Raw genomic sequence first — 25,010 nt, 5'->3', positions numbered from 1 at the left:
ATGATCAAGTGAACCGCATCCGAAACAAGCTCCACTTCTAGACCGACATTCCCCATGATGAAACTTGCTGCAATGTTTACATTTCGGTTTGGGATTACCAACACTACCCACACTGGTCACAGAGGGAGTTGAAGACCTCGGGTTAGATCATTGAGAGCCTCGCTCTCTTCTAGAGTATCCTGTAGAAGTGGTCACACGATCATAATACTTCTTTAATTTCTTAGAAGCAAATGATTGTAACATACTAAAAGCTCTTTTTCCAGAAATTCGAGCCTCTCTTTTGACTTGTTTCTTTCCTTACTAACGCCACAAATTCTCTTATCTCAAGAATATCAATCAATAACTTGATATCTTCATTCAGGCCATCTTCAAAACATGTACACATTTTAGTCTAGGTTAAAACCCATTCCCTGGAATACTTGCTTAGTCGAACAAATTCCCATTCATATTCAGATACAGTCATGTTTCCCTGCTTGAGTTCTAGAAATTCTTTCTTTTTCTAATCCATGAACCTCTGACTAACATATTTCTTTTTGAATTTAGTTTGGAAGAATTCCCAAGTAATATTCTCTCTCGATACAACGAAATCTATGGTATTCCACCAATGATAAGCCGTATCTTTCAATAGGGATACTGCATATTTCAGGCACTCGGTAGGTGTGCAGGACAGTTCATCAAAAACCCAGACAGTATTTTCTAGCCAAAACTTGACCCTTTCAGTATCATCATCTACAGTAGTTCTAAATTCTTTTGCCCCATGTTTGCGAATTTTATCTATCAGAGGCTTACCGATCCTAACAAGTTCAGCATCATGTGGTACCTCAGGAATTGCTTGAGGAGCAAGTGAGGGAGCTCGTTGTACAACGGGGTTTGTTCTCAAGTATTGAGTAAACTATTCATTCATCATTTGAAAGAAGGCTTGTTTTGCCTCCTCACTTTGGCCCTCAGACACGGGCTTTTCACTACCAGACGTAGAGGTGACTCTTTGCACTGAAGCTGAAGCATTGCTCTCAGCTTCCTCGGATTCAGCTCTAGCTCGGTTGGATAACATTGCTATATTTAAAAATGATTAGAAGTCATCACACTATCATAATTTATATAAGGGCATGTATAGCTAGACTCGTATTTTCTACGTCAAATTTGAGAATCGGCTAAATCATAGCTCTGATACCACTAAATGTAACACCCCTAACCCTTACTCGTCTTCAGAATAGGATTTCGAAGCATTACTAGAACATTTAGAACATTTTTCAATTAATTCATGCAAGTCATTATTCATTAACCGAGATTATTCATAATGTCCCTTAATTGAACCCTTGAGGTCCTATATGAGCATTAGAATCGAATCGGGACTTAATCAGGACCTTTAAGAATTTTTTGCAAAATTACAAAATTTTTCCAAGGTGCAGGGCTCACACACTTGTGTGGTCCAAGGGAAACGCCTGTGTGACCCTGGGACATGCCCGTGTTAGAGGCCGTGTTTGACCCCATGTAACTCTCTGACTTGCACACACGGCCATGCCACATGCCCATGTGCTAGGCCGTGTGGTTAATTAATTTAATTCAAATTAGGTATAGGTTTCACATGGCCAAGACACATGCCCGTGTTCTAGGTTGTGTGGCACACATGGCTGAGACACACGCCCGTGTCTTTGCCCATGTTCCTAATTCTGAGCATTTTTGTTTTTTAAAATTAAGGTGCAGGGGACACACGGCCTAACCACATGCCCGTGTTACCAGACCGTGTGTCACACACGGTTTAGACATACGTCCATGTGTCTACCTGTGTGGACAAAATCAAGTCATTTCCTAACTTCATTTCTCACTCAAAATCACCCAAAACTTTCACATAGAACACTCAACTAATTCCAACCATTCAAGCACTCCACTTGAACAAATTCATCATTCATCAAGGCATACCATTTCACGCATACATAGTTACTAACTCACCTTAGCTTAACTTAGACATTAACAACATTTGATCACATGAACTTAGCATAACACATGTGGATATATATATTACTAAATCATATCCAAAATGGACCATCACAAGCCATTTCAATGGCTAGGTTACAAAATGACATTTCAAGCCACTATTGGCCAAGCTTCCATATACAAGCCACTAAATATACCCAAAATGCTAATTGATAGTGTGAGCATGGTCCAACGATCTTCCAACCTTCCCGAGCTTCCAAACACTATAAAATAGGGGAAAAATAAAAGGAGTAAGCATTACATGCTTAGTAAGTTCGTATAACAAAACTAAACTTACCAAACCTGTTTATTAAAATCTAAGCATATAATGTTATGTTTCCATCCATTTGGCTCAATGGCCTAATCACATATATTTCATCAAACATGTTATTCACCAAACTATTCATATAAATCAAGTAACATAGATGAACTCATCATGCAATATTTTTTCAAGTCATTATCATTTCATCTCAAAGCTCTCATGCCATGTCAAAAGTTATATGTCCGTAGAATCATTGAAATTCCGATGAAAGCTCAAGTAGTACACTCAAGGTATACGATTCATTAATCCATCAATTCTCATTGAGGGTACCCCTTAAGGTACTTAACTAAGGAACACACTCACGAGCCACATGTCATATAACATGATTACCAGTCAAGCTAAATCCCTTTATATAGCGTATGCTCACAAGAGCTCAATTAGGGTTACCAGTCCAATCTAAACCCTAACCAAAACGTGTGCTCGAGAGGTATTATATCGGGATTACCCGTCTGGGCTAAACCCTTTTATAACAAGTTATTGGAATTACTCGTTCGAGCTAAATCCCATTCGCAACAAATGCAGGACCTTATTAGTTTCTGGAAAGCATATACATTCATCAGAATTCAATATTCAATCGGGACTTAACCCCTTTTTCATCATTTCAAGCATGTATCAAATTTTCATCGTAGAATACCAACATAAATCAAATTACATGCAAACACAATATTCAATTAACATAATTACATGCCGATTAAGTTACACGAACTTACCTCGACACTTGTTCGCGTAAAAGTCTACTAATCCGAAATCATTTTTTTCCTCGATCTAACCTCGAATTAGTTTTTTATGGTTCTATATAATGAATTTAATCATTAATTTCATACATTTCATACTTAGACGGACTCAATTTACATTTTAGGCAAAATTACCATTTTTCCTTAACTTTTCCAAAAATTTCAATTTTGTCCCTAGGCCCGGAAAATGAAACTTGTACAAATTACTCCTTATTCCAAGCCTAACCAAAGCCCCATTAAAAATTTTCCAGCACATGTATTCATAAAATTTCAGAATTTTTCATCAAATTTTACAACTTTTCATTTTAGTCCCTAAATCATGTTTTCATCAAAAATTACTTTGTAAAAGTTGTTTATCTATCAATAATCTTTCATTTTCTACCATAAATTTCTAATTTCCAGCATAATACATCCATGACCCATTTTCATACCTTGATAACTTTTCAAATTAATCCCTCAAATAGAAAGATTAAGCTATTTTGATTTCAAAAGTACCAAAATTACTAAAAACGGGACAAGGAAACTTACCCAATTAGGCCTTGAAAGCTTCTTTTCTCTCTCCTAGGATTTCCATGTGTTTTTATGTTGAAGATGATGAAAATAAGATGAGATAATTTCTTTTCATCTTTTAATTAATTAAGTATTTTGGTATTTCCAATTTAGTCCCTTGTCTTTTTCTATAATTCCACGGATGAGTCACCATAAAAATCAACATACTTTTATTAATGGTCTAATTACCTTATTAATGGTCTAATTACCTTATTAACGGTCTAATTACCATATGGGGACCTTAAGTTTTGAATTACATAGTTATTTAATCCTCATTGCTACTAGAATTGAACTTTCGCATTTTACGCAATTTAGTCCTTCTCGTAATTAGGCACTAAATCGATAAAATTTTCATATCAATATTTTCACACGTCCTTTCTATCATTTTACAGGCCATATGGTAAAATAAAAAATAAAATATATTTTGGATTGGATTTGTGGTCCTAAAACCACTGTTCTGATTTCACTAAAAAATGGGTTGTTACATTTCCCTAATTTTTTGCATTTTATTCAATTTAATCCTTAAAATCAAAACAATCATATCTTTCATAGCCCCATTTTTCAATCCAATTTCAATATCATGGCTCTACAACCAATTAGCATCTATATTTATTGAAATTTTATGCTAAATTTGAAATAATTACGCTTTAATCCCTGTACTCATAACTAATAAATTTTACTTTACAAATTAGTCCCTATTAGCACCAAATCTATCAATTTAACACTAAAAGATTTAATTCAACAATGAAAATATTTCAAATTTTTAACAGCTTTGAAAATCAACACATGGGTTAGCTAAACCGAGCTATAACAATCTCAAAAACATAAAATTTACAAAAAAAAAAAAAAATAGTTTGATTTAAGCTTACCATGCAATCAGGTAAAACTTAGCCGAAAGTTTAATGGTTAACAATGACTTCCCTTGTTTCTTCTTGTTGCTTTCAGTGGGTAAAGATGAAAAACAAAAGATGATGACACCTTTTGTTATGTTTTATTTTATCCTTTTAACATATATTAATAAATTAATTAATATTTCACATATAACTCACTCAAATATAAGCTACTAACCGTACACCATTAATAATAGTGGTATAATTATTATATTAATCCTTGGTTAAATATTATTTAACCCTTTTAACTAATAAAAATCAATAGCGATTAACTTTTTTTTGTAACACCCCTAACTTCTCTCCGTCGTCGGATTAAGGTCACGGGCATTACTAACACGTCATACAATTAATCAATCATAATGACACATATATATATATACTTGCCATTAACAATATAATATACAGGGGCAGGTCATAAACAATCAGATCGTGGCATACTAGAATATTGTACAATCAAATAATGATTCATACTATGCAATGCTAAACTTAGTATTCCACTGTCTACACTCTTATCACTATTTATCCTTTCTTGAATGTTAGAATTCAGATACATACAAGACAATTACAATATTAGCATCAGAGTATTGGTCGATACTCCAACTACAATTGTCTTTTTAATTTATCTTCAATGATGTTAGTTGAATGCATTTAATTTAGGTTTTCTAAGCCACCCCAATACAAAGTAAAAATTACTCTTACACCCCTATTTCGGGTCTACGGGACCTTAAAAGTAGTTTAAAATTAGTCAGGGACTAATTTGAAATAATTTTGGAAGTTTAGGAAATAATTACAAAAATTTTGATTTCAGGGGTCACACATCCATGTGGCCAGGCCATGTAACTCTCTAACTTGGGTCACACGCCCATGTGTGTTGCCCATGTGTGACACACTCCCGTATGGCCAGGCCGTGTGCACCTAAAAGTACCTTAAAACTCAAGTTTACCATTTCCTACTTACTTGGGCACTAAACAAATCAATTACTAATTGTTTAACCTATTCAAAACACGATTAAACATGCCTAAAATACACCAAATTCAACGTCTAATATGCCAAACCAATGTACCCTCATTGGTACCACATTTTATATGTTCAAATCATATCATCCATGCATCATTCAAATCGAAGTTATAAGCATGCCAAAATCAATCAATTTAGCCTAGCTTATAACTACCTAACACGTCAAACTTAAATTCACACATAACTAACAAGTCTTGGTTCAAATCAAGATGCCAATTTATGGCTCCAAACATAAACATATATTTATATAAATATCAAACCAACTTTATACTTAAACTCAAATGCATCCCACATGCCAAATTCACTAACAACCAAATACATCCTAGGTACAGGCCATTACAAAAGGTAAACATCACCACATTTGAGATCGGGATCGTTGTTAGATTCTGAGTCGGCAATCAAAAGAGAAGTACCTAACCTGCGCACGGAAAACAAAACCGTATGTTGAGTAAAACTCAGTTATATTTCTATAATCCTGTAACACCCCGTACTCGAGTCCGCTGCCGGAATCGGACACGAGGGGTTAACGGCTTAAACCATTCACTTTCACAGTCCATTTTAAAAATTTTCCAGGCAGTTAGCTAACTGCGTCACTATCACTTTAAAAATCATATCTTGAGTTCCAAAACTCGAAAACCAGTTTCGTAATTTTTCCCTGAAACTAGACTCATATATGCATCTACAAATTTTTTTCTAGAATTATTGGTCAGGCCAATTAGTACAGTTTATTAGTTAAATTCTCCCCTATTGCAAGGATCGACTACACTGACCTTTGTGCGATACGAATTGGATATCTCCCTGTACAGGGCTTCAATACTGATGCCGTTTGTTTCTATAGAAACTAGACTCAAAGAAGAATCTATACATATATGGAATGACTCCTAATTATCTCTGTATAATTTACAATGAATTTCCAAATTTGGAACAGGGAATCCAGAAACCGTTCTGGCCCTGTCTCACAAAAACTTAAATATCTCTTAACATACTGTTCATATGATTGTTTCGTTACTTTCTTACGAAAATAAATTCATCAAGGTTCGACTACATAATTTATTCACTATTTAATTCCTTTCTATTATTTTTAGTGATTTTCACATTCACGTCACTGCTGCTACCAGCATCTATTTTTAAGGTAAACTTTACCTATTTCATGATCCTCCATGGATCAACTAGAGTTTGTCATACATATACCAAAAGTGATCATGAATGACCATTCCCATGGCTAACCGTTACCAACATTTCCATACCTCTTGACAAACAACATACAACGATTATAATGCTATGATCAAAGTATATCTAAGCCATTTTCGCATGGCTATCCGAATTTACACAAAACCGAAGGGTACATGACCTACACCAAAAGAGTAGTCCTATACGTTAACCAAGATATCCTCTCACTACTAGTCTATTCTATACATGCCATAAGATATTCCAAAACATAGCAGTACCAAACAGTGGATAGTGATAGTGTGACTAGTTGCTGACGATCCCCGAGCCTGTAGCTTACAAATGAGATCTATAAAACAGAGGAAACAAAGTACACGGAGTAAGCATTACAATGCTTAGTAAGTTTCAAGCAGTGTCAACAGATAACAATCAAGTTATAACATAGTTGTTCGTATTTTTATTTCACTCTTCCTTCGGGCATACCACCCCCTTTATCCAAATATGCACATCTCATCATAATCATAGGAATAGTCTCATAGATTGCTCTCGTATACATCACATAACTACCTTATGGTTTAGTTTAAATCAAGCTCGCATATAAGCTTAGAGTACATACCTGTTTAACCTTTCGCATTGCGTATTTTTATAAGCAATTCTTATAAAAGAAGTCTTACCCGGACATAATCTCCACACGTAGTCATCGGGTCTTACCCGGTCATAATCTCCACACGTAGTCATCGGGTCTTACCCGGTCATAATCCCCACACGTAATCATCGGGTCTCACCCGGAACATATTCCAAGTTTCATGTACATTTAATCACATGTTACAACATTCACATTAGCCATTCGGCTTTACCACATATGCATATCACACATATATTTTACATTAGCCATTAGGCCTTATCACATATACATACACTTTCACATTCACCACATCGGCCATTAGGCCTTATCACATATACATACACTTTCACATTCACCACATCGGCCATTAGGCCTCATCACATATACATACACTTTCACATTCATCACATCGGCCATTAGGCCTTATCACATATACATACACTTTCACATTCATCGCATTGGCCATTCGGCCTTATCACACATATATGTATATCATACATATTTCATATTTTTCTTGTACATCAATTTCAGCAATAGCTTACAAGCAACTCAAATAGTTTCATCAAAGTTTACAACAAAATCACATATTCACTACAAGCAGTTTTTCTGACCAACAGTCACTAAGTTGTTTATAACTGGAGCTACAAAACTCAAAATCAATTGCCGTTAATTTTCCCGAATGTAGACTCATGTATCTTCCACCCATAAAATTTTCAGAATTTTAGGTTTGGCCAATCAATACCAGATTTTTCTTAAAGTTTCCCTGTTTCACTGTTTGACTAATCTGACCACTCTTCACTACTGAATCAAATTTTTCATTGTACAGAATTCATAATGTGTTCTATTTGACTCCATTTGAAACTAGACTCATTAAGGAGTCTAAGAATATAAATCTTATCTCATAACCATTTTTGTACGAATTATAATAATTTTCCAAAAACAGAACAGGGATTTCGAGTCATTCCGACACTGTCCCGCACAACATTAAATATCTCTTTATAGGAAATTTCTTTGCTTCAACGGTCTCTTTTATAAGAAACTAGACCAACTAAGCTTTGATTACATATTTTATTCAGCCTATAATTCCACACCAACAATTTATAGTGATTTTCTAAAATCACCTTACTGCTGCTGTCCAAGCAATTTATTACAATTTGCTCTTAAATTTCCAAGTCCAAACACTTATGAACTTACCATTTGGGTTTAAGACATATCATGGCCACATCATATCTTATCAAATCAACTCATTATGCCCTATTATGATTGAATTTACTCAACGATTTATCGCTTAAAACTTACCTCGAAAGTGGTCGACGACTAGATATCCACGGCTATTCGCTTACTTCCTCTTTTCCCTTATCCGACTTTGACCCTCTAGGCTCTTGAGCTAAATCAAACAATTTACTTCCCAATCAAACACCATCACACGGCATCCATATACATTTTAGAACCATTCTTAACATATTTACTACTCAAGCATGTAACTTAACAACTTAACCATTAGTTGTCGAACCACAAACAAAACATATTCATACGTCAATATCTCAAACCTTACCATAACAACCAATATGCAAGATATCACATATACATAACTTAGCTTATGAGAACATATGTATTACATCATACACACATCTTTTACCAATTACCTCACTTAAGCCAAATTTTTTATAATCAATCACAAAGAAAATATACCACAATCACACTTCCAAAATGAGCTACCTCCATGGCCGATTATACTTCATCATTGACATATCTCATTTTCGAATCATATAATCAACATTTGTTCAAGACATCAAACCTCTTTAATTTCGCTATTACTAATATAAACATTCACAAATATATTCTTAGGAAGACCGATTTCTTTCCATAACACATTCATCATCAATACACCATCACATGCACCATTACAAAGCTTCACTTTTAGCATGCAAATGATATCAACACAATCTTACCTTAGCCGAATATCATCTCCATGACATAGTAAGGATTGGAACCATGGCTAGTTAGAACTCAAGCTAACTACTAAAATATACATGAATCTCATGGCAAAACATCAAACTTACCTTAATAGTGACCTAGGATAGCCGAATGCTTCACTCCTTCTTCCCTTTTTCCTTCAAATTTTCAGCCAAAAGATGAATCAAAGGATGAACATTTTTTTCTTCTTTGTTTTCTTTTTTCCATTCACGGCAAGGGAGGGGGAGCATGGATGAGACCATTTTTTTTCTTTCTTTGCCCATGCTCTTTAATTTATTTTTCCACCCATGATGCACCAACAAAACATGTCTATGACATGTTTTGCCCATCATCCTTTGTCATGGCCAGCCACTAGCAATTAAAAGGGGAATTTGACATGCAAGTCCTCCTTTTGTTTACATGCACTATTAGATCCTTGTAGATTAGCCTATCACATTTCAAAAGTGTCACACAAGTCCTTTTGACTAAATTCACGTGCAATTTACTAAATCGAAGCTTAAGATTTTCGCACATTCATATTCACATATTTTATACCATAATTATCACATCCAAATAATTTGGTGACTCGGTTTAGCGGTTCCGAAACCGCTTTCCGACTAGGGTCACTTTAGGGCTGTCACAAATCCAAACATTTAAAGACATAATAATACATGAATACTCAAACTGAATTATTCAATCACATTATTAATTAAGCATAGCTTACAAGATATCCTCATTTCAATTTCATAGATATTAATACATCATTTCATGTTGTATTCAATTTTTTTCACATGAATTCATACTTGATTTGGCTTTAACAACTATCTCAATTCACATCACTTGATATATATATATATATATATATATATATATAACTTTCCATATAGCAAACAACATTGCATTTATATAATGGCACAACTCATTCCATAATCAATTCATGAGTATATAACTCATATATTTCATTTGCTCATAACATATCTCATTTTTCATGTTTCAATTCACTATCTCATTTTCATTCCACATACCATGCCATTTCAATATCGATTATAGAACTTTATTATTTAATTACCCCTATTAACTCAGACTTGGATGGATACACGGATCCAACCAACACACCAGTTGGCACCTAGTGCCTCATTGAAAATATCCAAAGTAATAACTGCGCCCAGCGCAATATAAATTGACACCCAGTGTCTCATCGGTTAAACTGAAACAAATTTGCACCTAGTGCCTCATCGGCTCGAAGTCGAAGAAACCCCTGAACTCTTCCTATCCTATGGCATGCCATCTATATCCAACTCTACCCGATACAGTTAATAGAGTTTCATTTCACTTTTCAAATGCAACCAATATTCAATTCTCATATTTGCACATTATCACATTTAAACATATATTCATTTCAATTTCCAATTACTCAATGCATTCATAATATATGCCAAATCAATCCAAATTCAATCAACTATAAATTTAATTCAATTGTAAAACATAATAATTCTCACCTCCAATGCTTACCATATGCTATAAATCAAAATGCTATAATTTACAACTTAGTTCAGATAATAGAAACACAAACCGTAGATTCTGAGCTATTCGACGTCGATTTTATCCTTCCCCTTTTTATTCGAGGATTCCGGTACGACGTTAGCTACGGAATTAAAACAATTAAAATACATCAATACAATACAATTCAATTCCATATTAAATATTTAAATTTTTACTCAATATTTGCTTAAATTCCAATTTAGTCCTTAAACCAAGACTAATTTTTATTCTTCACATTTAATCCTATATTTTCATACTAATTTCACTTTAAACTAAATTTAGCTCCTATTTTAAATTAAACCCTTAAATTTCATTTTTTACAATTTAGTCCCTATTACTCAAAATTTACAATTTATTCTACAATTTAATCCATTTTCCGTTTCTAACTTAAAATCTATTAATTTAATCATTAATACTAAAACTATTCAATAATAACAACATTTAAAAATTTTAATCGATGCTAAAATTTTAATATGGGTCAAGTAGTACTAAAAGCTAAAATTCTAAAAATATAAAAATTACAAGAAAATAAACTATATTGACTAACCAATTTTAAGTTTAAACCCTAAAGTGACTATAGTCATGCATCTTTCTTCTCTTTTCTTTCTTGCTCTTCTCTTTCTTTTCTTTCCTATTTAATTTGTATGTTGTCTTTCTTTCTTTTGTTTTGTTTTATTATAATAACTATTATCAATAATATATAATACATATATACATATCAATTTCACTTTATTAATTATAATATATAACTTATATATATTAAACTATTATATATATAATACCCCAGTAATGCCGTCTACCACATTAAAAATTTGGATAATTACTACTTGAGTCTCTCTATTAATTTTTTTAATCTATAATTCAACTTTCATCCTATACGCGATTTAGTCTTTATACTATAATAACTCTTAATTCATACAAATTCACTTAACTAGAATCTAATTAACTACACAACTAACTTCGTAAATATTTATTAAAAATATTACGAGTCCGATTTACGAGAACAAAATCCCAAGAATGCACTTTCTGACACCCCTAACTATAGGGTCATTACATTTTTAGCTTTTATGATTTAATCCTTATCTCTTAATTAGTCACTAATTCTGCAAAATTACCTATCCAAAATTAAATTCACCTATGCAATAACTCTGCAAATATTTAATAATAACATTTTCAAGCTCATTTTACGAAAATGAGGTCCCAATACCTCATTTCTTGACACCACTAACTTTAGGGTTGAACCACTTGTACCTTAGCCAAGTATTCAACTAACAAATTCGTCAAACAAAAATTTAATATAATACTATAATGGAATTGTAAATGATATTTAATATATTTACAGACTCGGTCATTAAAGAATCTTATCGGGCACCAATTCTTTAGTCATGAGTTAGTTTGGTGAGGTTGAGAGATAAACCGAACTAATTTGTCGAAACTGGTAAAGTTGAGGCCGAGAGGTAAAATGAAACTAATTTAGGAGTTTAAGTAATTTAAATCCCTAATCCGAAGGTTGATTAACAACATAGAAGTCAACCAACCGATGTTTGTTATTGAATTGTTATTTGCTTAACTTTGCATGTTTTACAATTTGGTCCTTATTAGGTAGTTATAATTAGCGTAATTACCATCTAGATTATGCTTCGTCATAATATAGAAATTAGTGCATAGCTAACTAGACTCCTTTCTTGCATGCTTGTTAAATAAAAATCATTAAATCGTTAACTCTCTTAGGTTCGATTCTTAAAATACTTCAGTGTTCCATTGAATACTATAAATATTACAATTTGCCTGTTACACTTGCAGATCCCACCTTGCAGATCCCACCATATTTAGATTGTATAAAAGTTGATTATTCACTCAACCACCATATTTTGATTGTATAAAAGTTGATTATTCACTCAACCACAGTGTTCGCGCACGGAGGCTAGAAAGCGATCATCTGGTTTTTTATTTTTCTTACTTAGCCCTACCCATAACTTAGAATAAAACAATTAACAAAATACAAAATAAAGAAAAACTAAAACCCTACAAATTGTTTTGCACTGTTCTTTTGTCCCTTTCAAAGTCACACCATTGTTGTCCCTTTCTTCTTCATTTTTTTTCAAGTTCAGCAACCCTGTTTTGCACCCTTCTTTTGTTCTTTTCAAAGTCACACCATTGTTGTCCCTTTCTTCTTCATTTTTTTCAAGTTCAACAGCCCTGTTTTTGTAAGCCTTCAATATATTTTTTCTTTTCATTTTAATTTCGAAATAAGATCATGAATCGGTTCATATTGCAAATTACTGTTAACTTGTTGATATCTTGTCTTTGTGCTACAATTAGTATTGTAACAATATGTTTATTATATATGTGGAGTTAATACTAGTTGTGTTTTTAATTTAGTGTTTCCATGAAAATTTCTTCTTTTAATGTAATGTTCGTTAATTATGTTTTTAGTCTAAAGTTTTTAATTTAGTGTTGTTATTGTATTATTTTATGTTTTTGTCTTGTTTAAAACTTTGTTTGAATCAAAAGGAAAAGAACACGATACAAATTCAGTTAATTCAGTTAATCGATCAAATTAATTGAAATAAATTTAATTTGATTAATGAGTTTCGAAAAATTTTGATTCAATTAATTATTAAGAGTTTTAAAACTTTGTGATATTATGTCCGATGGATATTTATTATGTTTAATTTCAATAAATTTTTGGATATGATGCCACTAACTTTAGATTCAATGTTTGATTTTTGTCTAGATGATTCAAATTTGAAAATATTGAGAACAGTTGAAAATATGAACGACCAGAAGAGTTTTTAGGCATAAAAACAGTAAATGGATGTAGGAAGAGTTTTTAGACTTTAGGATATTCTTATTTTTATCTTTTAATCTTTTTTTTTGGAAACTAAACAAGCTGGAATTTATAAATTACAAGTAGAGTCATATTATATGAAACATTAGTATATAGGAGAATTACGTTCAACTTTATGTGTCAAACATGATACTATCATTCCTGGTAGCTATTCCTACTAATTGAACAAGGTGAAGGAAGAAGTTGATGTCATTAATCCACGGTTGAATATTCCAGCTCCATTTCTCTTTAAGACCATGAATTCTTTTCTCAGATTGAATCAATGTTTGTAACGAAAGATCCATGTTGGATGGTGAGTGGAGTGCGTCTCGAATTTCTTGCAGTTTGCAAGAATTTAGATCCAAATTTTGAAGACAACCCCTTTCCTGTTTTAAAATCAATCCCTCCTGATTAACAATAGTAAAAGCTATCCCTACGCCTACAGATCCTTTTTTCCATGAAACATAAAGTGTGAGGCTTGCATGTTGTTGTTTAGGTACTAAACTTTGAGATGGTAACATAGAAGAACTAACTTCAGCATTAACGCGACTTTGAAAAGCTGTTGTCCATTAGTTAGCATTGACAATTGCAAGATTGATTGACTGCTTGAATTGGGCATACTTCACTTCCATCAAAAAATATATATATATTCCTATGCTTCCAAATGCTCTACATTGATGCTTCTATGGTTGATGTGAAAATAGGTCGGTTATCTGGTTTCAGAAGAAGATCAACAAATAATTGCTTCGGATTTAAGGTTGATAAACAGTCAATGTGAGTACCCAATTATTCTCAAACCAGACAGTTCTTGCAAAGTCACAGTTGAGGAAAGATGCTTAGAACTTTCAATTTCAATTCCTTTCAATTCCACATAAAGGACATTGATCACTGTCAATTAGAATTCTCTTGAGCAATTCCTTCTTGAGAGGAAGCGCATTCAAAGAAAAAAAATGACTTTATACGAGAGTTTGAGCTTCCATAATCTAGACCAGAAACCTTTTGGATGGCTCGAAAGGGCAAATGAGGATGACTTCGTCAAAGAAACTAAAGCTAAATAACCAGATTTAGTAGTATAATTACCCGATGAATCATAAATCTAGATAAATTTATCCTTCGTATCCAAATAGTTCATTCCTTTTGATTGAAGTTGAGAATAACAAGGCGATGTCAGATGATCTTTTAAAAAACCAAAAGACCATTTTTTATCCTTCTCTCGGCATAAGATCCCTAAGATTTAGTGATTGTTCCAAAAGATTAGGAGACATAATATCTTTATGAGAAATGCTTCCCCTCGCAATTTCCAATCAATTCCCTTAATGAGGAGGTCTCTACCTTTTCCCATACCCAAGAATCCGAAGATTTTTTCTTCACAATGAGAAATGGCTCTTTGCTACAATATTTTGGCAACAAAGTGTTCTTTAAAAGGTTACAGCTGCCATTAACAATCCTCCAAACTTGATTCGCAAGAAGAGCTTGGTTGAGTAAACAACAAGGTTTGATGCCAAGTCCACCTTGATCAATTAGTTGACAAAGCATATTCCAATTGACAAGGTGCAGTTTCTTAGTGTCAAAACCATGGTTCCACCAGAAATTTGTTACAATTTTATCAATATTATCACAAAATTTCTCTGTGGGAGAAAAACAAGAAAGATAATAAATTGGTATTGATGCTAATATTGATTTGATAAGTGTTAGTCTTCCTCCTAGAGAAACTAATTTTGCCTTCCATCCTTGAAGCTTTTTGCTAATATTATCAAGGATAGTCAGCTGAAAATAGTCTTTTTTGGCAAAATCTTTGAAATTAAATTCAAGATATATACCAGCAGTTTTATCAACTCTAACACCAAGAATTTCTTTGAATAATCTTATAAACCTTGGATGACAATTTAGACTTACTGTCAATTTAGATTTATTGAGATTAGTCTTTTGCCCAGAGAAGTGACAGTAAGTATCCAAAATTTCTTTAATTTTTTGGCATTATGAAATGTTAGCTCTGCTATACATTAGTAATCAACAACCCGAATTCCAGATGGGATTCAGGTCGCCAACCCGCGATCCGGATAGGTCCCACCAAACGATTGAGCGCGAGGTGAACCGCAAGAGGATAGCAAGGGAAGTTCGCGAACCTAGCTCACAAAGTGAACTCGCGGATCCAGCTTGCACGAACCAAAGGAGAGCCGCGGTCTTAGTCCACGTATACTCAAAGAGCTCACAGAAAAGAGACCGTGTGTTCTATAGGCAACTCAAGGCGAAACACGTGTCCAACAAGTCTAAAGCCCATACAAAATCTCAATCCCAAGAACAGAGGGGACCGCGTGCGCTGCAAGAAGCCCAGGGCAAAACACGTGTCCAGTAGGCTTGGAGTCCGCTCAAAATGTCAGTCCAAGTAACAATGGGGTCAAGGCAAAACAATGGAGTCAGGTCATGAACTGATAGCATAAATACAATAATGCTCCGGTTGATAAGATACGAGACAAAATCACTTAACAAATTCCAAAGAAAATAAAGCTATCATCAGCAAAGAAGGAAAGCTGTGAAAAGCTGTGAAATAGCCATACCTATTCTACAAAGCTTGATGCCATTAATGAAGCTTTCTTCCGAAGCCTTGATTAAAGCAAGTGAAAGAACATTAAGACATAATACGAAAATATAAGGTGATAAAAGTACCACCTTGACGTATACCCCTTTAAGCTTAAAATGACTTGAAAAGTGTGCCATTCACCAACACTTGAAATGACACAGTTGAAATGCAAGTGATGCTGCGATGAATCCACCAATTAGGGAAATTCACTTCCTTGAGGACTGCAGCAATGAAATTCCAGCTTAATCTATCAAAAGCTTTGTTCATATCCAGCTTAAGTTCTCCTAAGATGCCTGGACCCTTGGAGAGGATTTTTTTTAAAGTTCCGCACCTTGAATCACATTGTCACTAGTATGTCTTCCCTTAATGAAAGTATTTTGAATTGAAGAAATTAAGTCTTCAAGAAGAGGCCTTAATTTTGAAACCAAGATTTTGGAAATGATTTTATAAATCGACTTGGAAAGACTTATTGATCTACAGTCTGAAACAGTAGAAGGATGAGTTCTTAGGTAGAAGGGCTATGAATGTTTTATAGATTTCTTTGAGCATTTTACCTTCATTCAGAAAATCTCGAACAAAGGAAATTATCTGATCACCCATAAAATCCTCTTTTTTTTTTTTAAGAATATTCCTTGTTTAACATCAGGGCGAGGAGATTTCAAAGGTCGGAGATCGAAAACCAGTTTTTTGATGTCATCATCAATAATAGGAGCATGAAGGACATTAGGTGCTCATGAGAAAGCTTGGGAAGATTCGAAGAACTTAGATAATTCCTTAATTTGTAAAAATAATATGTTTAGGAATTTTATTAAGATTAGATTTTACCTGTTATTTTTATGTTTTATGTTTTAACTTTTATCTCTATTTTACTAGATAATTCCTTAATTTTATCTTAAGAATTTGATTAAGATTAAGATTTTAAGAAGTTTGGGTCTAAAAAAGATGATGGGGCGGTCAAGTTTGGTTTTGGGCAGTAATTGAAAGTTTAATTGTTTTTGTTCTTTTAATTCTATCCCTAGCTTTTTTATGTGGAATTCACCACCACCATTGACTTACTTTTACTTTTTATATTTTCAATTAAGTTCTATTTTATTTCCTCGATTATTTTCTTTTTATCATTCGAACTTTGGGCTGATCATTAATCCAAGAGAGAATTGTGAGGCTTCTCATTATTTTAGTTGCCTCATAACGTTGTTATAACATCAGGATTTTTTATTTTGGTGTTGTGCTGCATACAATTAGAAAATCAATACAGTTCGTATTTATTGTATTCTGTCTATTAAAAATAAATTGACATGACTAATTTATATATTATTAAGTTATTCTCATAATTAATTTACATACGAAAAAGTCAGTGGTATGAAGTTATTTTTCAATTACTATAATTGTCTTATCGATTGAAGGAGATATCCACAAAATTATATTAAAATAGGAAGAAGAAGAAAAAATAATATTTTAATAAAAATCAAAGTGCTAGTAATACTCCAAATATAAGACCTGACACACATGCTCAATAATGAGCTTTTCAGGCTTTTTGTGTATTTAGTACAATTATACAAGCAATCCAATTTAAAATTAAATTAAAACAAGTTGATATAATTATCCATCTCAATAACTCAATTTTCTATTTCTAAAGGTTTATTTTTCACAGTTAATTAATCCAACTAAATAATTTACACAACCCGATTCTAATTTGGTTAAAATCATAACAACTTTACTGTAATAGAATCTATGCATAAATTAAAGTAATCATTCTATTAAATTATAACTACGATGACTAATCAATTTAATTCACATTTTAAACTTAATTATATAATTTCATTCAATTAAATAATGCCCCAAAGGAATTAAATTAATTTCTTAGTCATCTTGAGAAAATACATTTACTGTGGATAGTATTCATTAAATTAATTTCTTAGTCATCTTGAGAAAATACATTTACTGTAGATAGTATTCATGCAATCTATTTCTCATTCGTCATTTTCGTCCATTCATTCAATCAATTCATATTATGCAATCCATACAAAGCTATGTTGAGCTAACGAAGGTACTGGTCGACGTATATAATTAGGGCTTAAATAATTTTTAATTAAGTTTCAAATCTTCATCTATTAATCACAAATTATTTAGTTACGAATTCAATCCATTAAAAGTACCATGACTGATCTTTTTATTAGATATCATTACAAAAGCAACATGCGTTATGCTTTTGTCCAATGATCTAATCATAAATGTGTTACTTTTATTGGATATCTTTTATCCCTTTAGGTTAAATCCACTTATTTAATCTAGTTCATTTTATCTCATCATCACCATTAAATTATCATTATAATGCTATTGAGAGAATATCATTTACTCTTTGTTCTAGTTATGAATTTCATTATTGTGAGTAAAGTCATGTCATACATAAATCATACATCCAATATACCAACTTTCGGCTCACTATCATTAGAGCTCCACTTTTGGCTCACTACACATGATCAGACACTTCAGGATTTGAAAAAAAAAAATCCATATGCCAAATTTTCATTGGTTAGTTTATCATTTACTAACATTGTTAACTCCAAGTACTATAATAGTACATAGATTTATAGTTCATATATTATATTGGATATTTTCAAATTACAAGTATCTTGCTAAACATTTTATGAAAGCTTCTTTTTGGATATTTTAAACCTAAAACGAGGAGTTTTTGTTCCGTACATAAACATCGGTATTGAGGAGTTATTCCCACAAACCATAGATGACAAGCAAACCTTGTGGGTGCACTCGATCCTGTTTTTTGAATAAAAATTGAATCGAATCACTTCATTCAGTTTTTTACTTTTGAAAATAAAAACGTATTGAGTAAAACTAAAAAAAATTCAAAACCAAAAATTTAAATTCTATTAGTTTGGTATGACAAGTTTCTCTTTCTGCAAATTTGAGATTTATTTGTAAAAATAAATAAATATTACCTTATTTTGGGCTAAAAAATTAATATTACAATTTTTGATAGTTAATCACAACAATTATAACACATACTTTAAATTCATATATACATTTATAAAGTGAATTAAAATTAAATTAATACCATAATCATTTATAACCCCATTTTAAAAAATCATCTGAAGTTATTAAATTATAAAATCATTCAAAGATTTAAAAAAGAAGCAGCAACATATAGACCTAATGTTTTGCTATGTTATTTCTTTTAATTATTTACTTGTTAATTTTAATTATTTATAATTCAGTCATTGATATATGTGATATAAACGATTACATCTACAATTGTCAAACGTATACAACTTATGGATAATTATTTCTTTGATAAATAAGACAATTTGTAAATAATTTTTTTATAAATAAAACCAAGTTTAATAAACTCACTAACACAACTACATTTTCAGATTTTATAAAAGACATCCATAACATTTTTGTATGATTATATTATTTTTAATAACATAATAATAATTAGATTAAATAAATTAATTCATATAGATATATTATCTTATTAAAATTATTTCTTTGAAAATGATTTTTTTTTCATTAGCGGTAATATCAACCCGAAACCAAAATGCATCAATTTTTCGGTTTTCTTGGTTTCTTTGCTCAGCCCTAAAACCCTTGGGTAGAGAAGAAAATAAAGTAGCACGATCCAAAATCATCTCATTCTGAAAAATAAATAAATAAAAATGCTATTTCTTGCCAGGTTACTAGTTGCTCCTCGAAACCATTTGTATGATTATTCTGGCTACAACTGATTTACTCCACAATTTCAATTCCTCACAAACCAAAATTTCAAAGTTCTCATCTGCCTAATCTAAAAGATTGTTTCTATTTACTATGAATGAGGCGGATGACCATAGTACACCATTCCCGGTGACTGAAGAGGCCGGAAACTGGGAGGTACAGGTGGTTGCTGAGTTACAGGCAGCAGTTGCTGCTGGGTCAAAGAGGCCGTCTGCTGACCGGATGGTATTGGCTGCTGCTGAGTTATTGGCAATGGTAACATTGGACTAACCATGTAGGGCGGCGGCGGTGGTGGTCCAGGTGGCAAAGGTGGCATACCACCATAAGTACCATATGGGGTTAGTGTCCCTGATGACTGCAAAAATTGTTGTGCAGCTATGTTAGGAAGCATGTGATATTGAGGCTGAGAGGAAGTGGTTTGGCTTTGCATGGCCGGTTGAGGCACAAGAACGGATTGATAAGAATGGTTTATTGGAGCACATAGTGGTTGTGCTTGCATAAGAGCAGTAGAATCTGCAACTGGCAGTGACTTCTCTGATTTTGAAATTGCATCGGTGACAGAATTGAGGGAGTTTGACTGTGTGGACGCCTTTGTTAGACCAACATTTTTGGCTTCTTCAGCTGCAAATGTAGAGAGAACAGAATGCATGATCATCTGAGAGGAGCTAGAAGCAGCAAGCTTGTCTGCAACCTCAGCTGCAATGGCTGCAGCACTCCGCTTAGGTGTTTCTCCAGCTTTTGCATTGGCATCAATTGATAGGACCATTGTAGTAGATGACGTTGAAACAAAATCCTCATCACTGAGACGCTTCCGCATGTTAAAGGCTTCATCCGCCTGTGCTTGTGCTACCTATTGTTAGAAAATGTAGAGAACCAACTTTTAGCACATTAGCATACATGGGAGATTTTGTGATCAGCAGCAACTAAATTAAGCTCACACCCTGAAAAGCTGGACCAAACTTTTTACATATCAACTCCCAAATGCAACTATAGCAAATTGTCTACTCATCTAAAAGAATATAATCTCTAGTATCCTTTAAGTAAACCTTCGAAATCCTAAACTTCATACAAACTAGCAGAAAAGATTTGCAGTGCTATACATTTCAGAAGACTCCAACCATAGGAAAACAGCATTTTATCTATATATTAAACCAAATGTGATGCACACTTTCCCAAACGCATCACAATAATCAAATTCTATTCTGGTCCAGGCAAATAGAAAGGTTCTTTGCAAGCATATACTCCTAACAACCAGTTTCAAGTTTCCCTAAAATTCTAAGATGTGATGGACTTCTTAGTTCCAATTGCAACATAAGTTTTAACCACTTCTCATAGGCCAAAGGAGTAACATCAGAACACTGGAACCAAACATGATCCAGAAACTGATAAGAAACAAGCATTCATCAGAAGAACTGAAGAAATAAAGAGTTCAGTACAATTGAATACATGCCATCTTCCACATTACATCTGGAAATCAGCAAACAGAGGAATGCATAATAGAATTATCTAAATACATACCTGCATCTGTGTACGAACATTCTCTAACTCTGATTCCTGAAAAGGATTTCAGAAAGAAAGGTAATGCTTAATGATCTGCTCGATATTGCAAATAAGCAGAAACATTTTAACATAGGAAGAAAGTTATGGAATATGTAAGTACCTGTTCACGAAGAGCTTCTTTTAACTGTGATACAAGTGCTGCTCTATTTGCTTCCACAGACTTGAGTTTCTCAATGCATTCTTTCAGAAGTTTTTCTTCATCTTCAAGTTCTTTGGACAAGGTTTTCCGTTTTGGATCCTTTGCTGCATCAAAAAGAGAATTTTAAATGATAACACCTTTTAAGAATCCCATCATGAACTTCTAATATATCCTATGAGAAAAACATAATCAAGAGATTACCAATTGAACAGGCAACATCCACATCTTTTTCCATCCTCCTCACTCGATGAACTGCTGACTTGCACTTGCTCATCTCTTCATCCTCATTTGGCTGTTCACTGAGTATCAAATGAAATGCTGAAACTATTTTTTCAGCTGTGCCCCCAATTGACAACTTCTGGTGTGAGAAGCAACAAGATGACATGAGAATTGGTTTTTATCATATTAGAAAGGAAAAGTGAAAATCATTTCAAATAAACCATGCAGTTGAAATAGTACCCTCTGTAATCAAAACAAGACTGAACTATATAATACAAGAGGGGCGAAAAGGCCAACAAATCTAACCGTTTTAATGGATCTTGAGTCCCGCTTCACAATTCTGACAGATGCAGAGCGTGGACGCTTTTTGCTTAATTCCAATGGCGGAGGCACTTCTTCACCAAGCATCACATCTTTTAGGCTTCGTGCTCGGGACCCAAATACTCTTCGTTCTTCCCATATACCTACCTAACAAATTGTAATGAAAATGTATAACCATAACAGTTTACAACATTGTTAATAAGAAATAAATATAATACTGTAGAAAAATTGACTGAAGCACTTATTAACATATGGATACATGCATGCCTAACAAACAAGTAGAACAAGCCATAATTTTGGGTGTTTGGAGGTATATCTGCATAATCCAAGTCAACATAAATAAGCCAAAGCCAGATGAAAGCATTCAGTTATTTGAACATATTAAATGCCAATTGGTAAACTATAAACATTGTGAAATAGCACAATGATGCAAACACTATATACCTCTGAGTCTGACCACTAAAAAAGCATCGTAGTCATTAAAAAAATAAACTTAAGTTTTCCAGCTAACACGAGATAAAGATTCATATTTTTTTAAAGCTGGAAATTACCAATCTGGAAACCACATTCTTCCCGCGATCATCACCATTCTCAAGAAGGTCCTTCAAGGCTGCGGGAAGGACTTTCCAGAACTCATTAACAAATTCATTTCCTTTACGCTTGCTGTTCTGCAGAATATCATTGGCAAGGTACAACAAGGGGACTTTCTGAGCCATCTCTGAGTTGTGAAACTGTTTATCCCATGTTGCAACAACCAGTTCTGCGTTGCTTTGGTGAAATATACACCAATGTGACAATGCTATATACAGAATAGGTTAAGGTAATGTACCACACGAAATACTAGTTCTATGCACTAGCACAATGGTGCCACTCAAAAGAAGATTAGATAAAAAAAAATTAAACTTTTCTGTTAAACAGTCGAAGCAACATCAAACTTCCAGTCCATGCTGATGGAAATTACCGTGTCAGAACATGAAAATTATTGTGTGTACAATGTACATCATCACACAGTTCAAAATCAAATAAACCCAAGTTGAACAAGAATGATCTCTTTTTATAAATTTCAAATGCCACATATCTTATAGTAAATTGGTACCATTGCTTACTCCCCTGATTTGTGAGTCTACTAGTTAATACCATCTTATTTTGTTTTAAGGTTTTTGATTACGAATACCTTAACAAAATGAGCAGTAGACCTATTGAAGATCTAAAAGATTGAGCGTCTTATATGTCTGGATCATCCAATTGCTACATTTTTCTTCAAAACAACCTCAATTGTGAACATATTAATAGTTTCTGCTATCAAACAGCGCATAATGAACCATAATAGAGAATCTCGGGAAAATATGCATAAACTGAGATAATGGATACAATAACCAACCGTGCTTAAGTTTTAACAGTTAGCTTCAATTCTCAATCAATTAGCTTAAGAGAGAAAATTAAAATTTTTAAATAGGTAAAATTGAGATAGCTGCATAAATAACACGAAAGCAAACTCAAGTAGACATAGGATCAGCATCACTAAACAAAAATTTACATACTCACATTCCCATTAAATATCCTTTCTTTGACAGAGAATGCATCAAATACGAATATGCATTGAAAAGCAATACAAGCAAACATAGAACTCATAACATTTCACTTCTCATCTCCTATACTAACACAAACAACTTAAAGAAGTTACTTAACTACTACCAAGTTTGGAGGAGGGAAAAAGAAGGAAAGAAAGAACGAAAAAGGATACTTTCAATACACTGTTGAGTGCTGTTGAGCTTGGAAAGCTTATCTGCAAGTATCTGTTCACTGAATATACTATTCATCCCACACCCACCAAAAACCCTAAACAATGCCCAAAGGCCCCAATTTTTTTAAAATATTTTTTTTGGGGGGGTGGGGGCGGGTTGGCACTCTGAAATGGAATATAAAGAAGAAACAATTAAAACCCTAATAATTACCCAAATTGAAGTGGACTTGGATCTTTAAACCCCGAAGTGGAAAAGGAATAAAAAGTGGATCCAACTGAGAAAGCAAAGAAGGGTATTTCCAAGTTTGAGGAAATGCAGAGAATGAAAGGATTCGAACTGCGTGAAGAATCAATGGCCTGCATGTCACATAAACCCTAAAACAGAAGGGTAATTTAGAACGACGAGACGACGAGTTGGATAATTTAGAACGACGAGACGACGAATTAAATCAGAAGCGCATTAAAGCTACAAGAAATACACAAATTAGATAAAGAAACCCTAAAAACGATTTTTTTTTTTTTGTCTCAAAGGAAGGAAGAGAGACGTTTCAAAAAGGGAACAAGAGGTGTTTGAAAAGAGAGAAGAAACGGAGGTTTTAGGGTTCTTTAATTTTTAAAGTTTATAGCTTTAGCTTGTGAGGCTTGCAAGATCCAACTTAATATTTGCTGTTAGGACCAAAGGCAAAGGCAAATGTTATCCTAACTTTAATATTGATTAAATAAGATAAAAATTTGGGCCAAAATAATTAAGATAAACTTATCTACACTTGTTTGACAACTAAAACAATTAAAATAATATTTGTTAATGAGTTGTGTGGAGGGAAATTATTACTTCCATAGAAATTTTCAAAATACTATTCATGCTTAATAATCATCAATATTATCTCTATACTAGAATTTTGTTCATCTCCTTCAAAAGCTTCCAAGGATTCAGGAAGTGATAATACTTCACCAATCAAGAAAATGTGATTATTTGCTATTTGTGGGATTTGAACCCCATATCTTTGGTGGGTAATCCTTCAAGGTTTTCAACAAAGTCGAATGATAAAACCCAAGTATAAAAGCAAGTCCAATCTCTCCTCAACAATTTGTTTAAATTTTTATTCAT

General features: G+C 33.1%; 1 protein-coding gene across 1 annotated transcript; it reads right to left on the bottom strand.

Annotated features, from left to right (window-relative positions):
* Positions 1-19,838: 19,838 nt before the first annotated feature.
* Positions 19,839-24,617, bottom strand: LOC108465227 (uncharacterized). Its single transcript, XM_017765549.2, has 7 exons — positions 23,903-24,617; positions 22,710-22,957; positions 22,144-22,305; positions 21,820-21,976; positions 21,580-21,722; positions 21,438-21,473; positions 19,839-20,769 (listed from the first exon to the last, which is right to left on the bottom strand). The coding sequence occupies exons 1-7, from the start codon at positions 23,976-23,978 to the stop codon at positions 20,011-20,013; spliced, it is 1,581 nt and encodes a 526-aa protein (XP_017621038.1). The 5' UTR covers positions 23,979-24,617; the 3' UTR covers positions 19,839-20,010.
* Between the last annotated feature and the right edge of the window lie 393 nt (positions 24,618-25,010).

Source organism: Gossypium arboreum, chromosome 11 (genome assembly GCF_025698485.1).
Source record: "Gossypium arboreum isolate Shixiya-1 chromosome 11, ASM2569848v2, whole genome shotgun sequence".
NCBI lineage: Eukaryota > Viridiplantae > Streptophyta > Magnoliopsida > Malvales > Malvaceae > Gossypium > Gossypium arboreum.
Note: the sequence above shows the minus strand (reverse complement) of the source record. Positions and strands in the feature narration are given on the sequence as shown.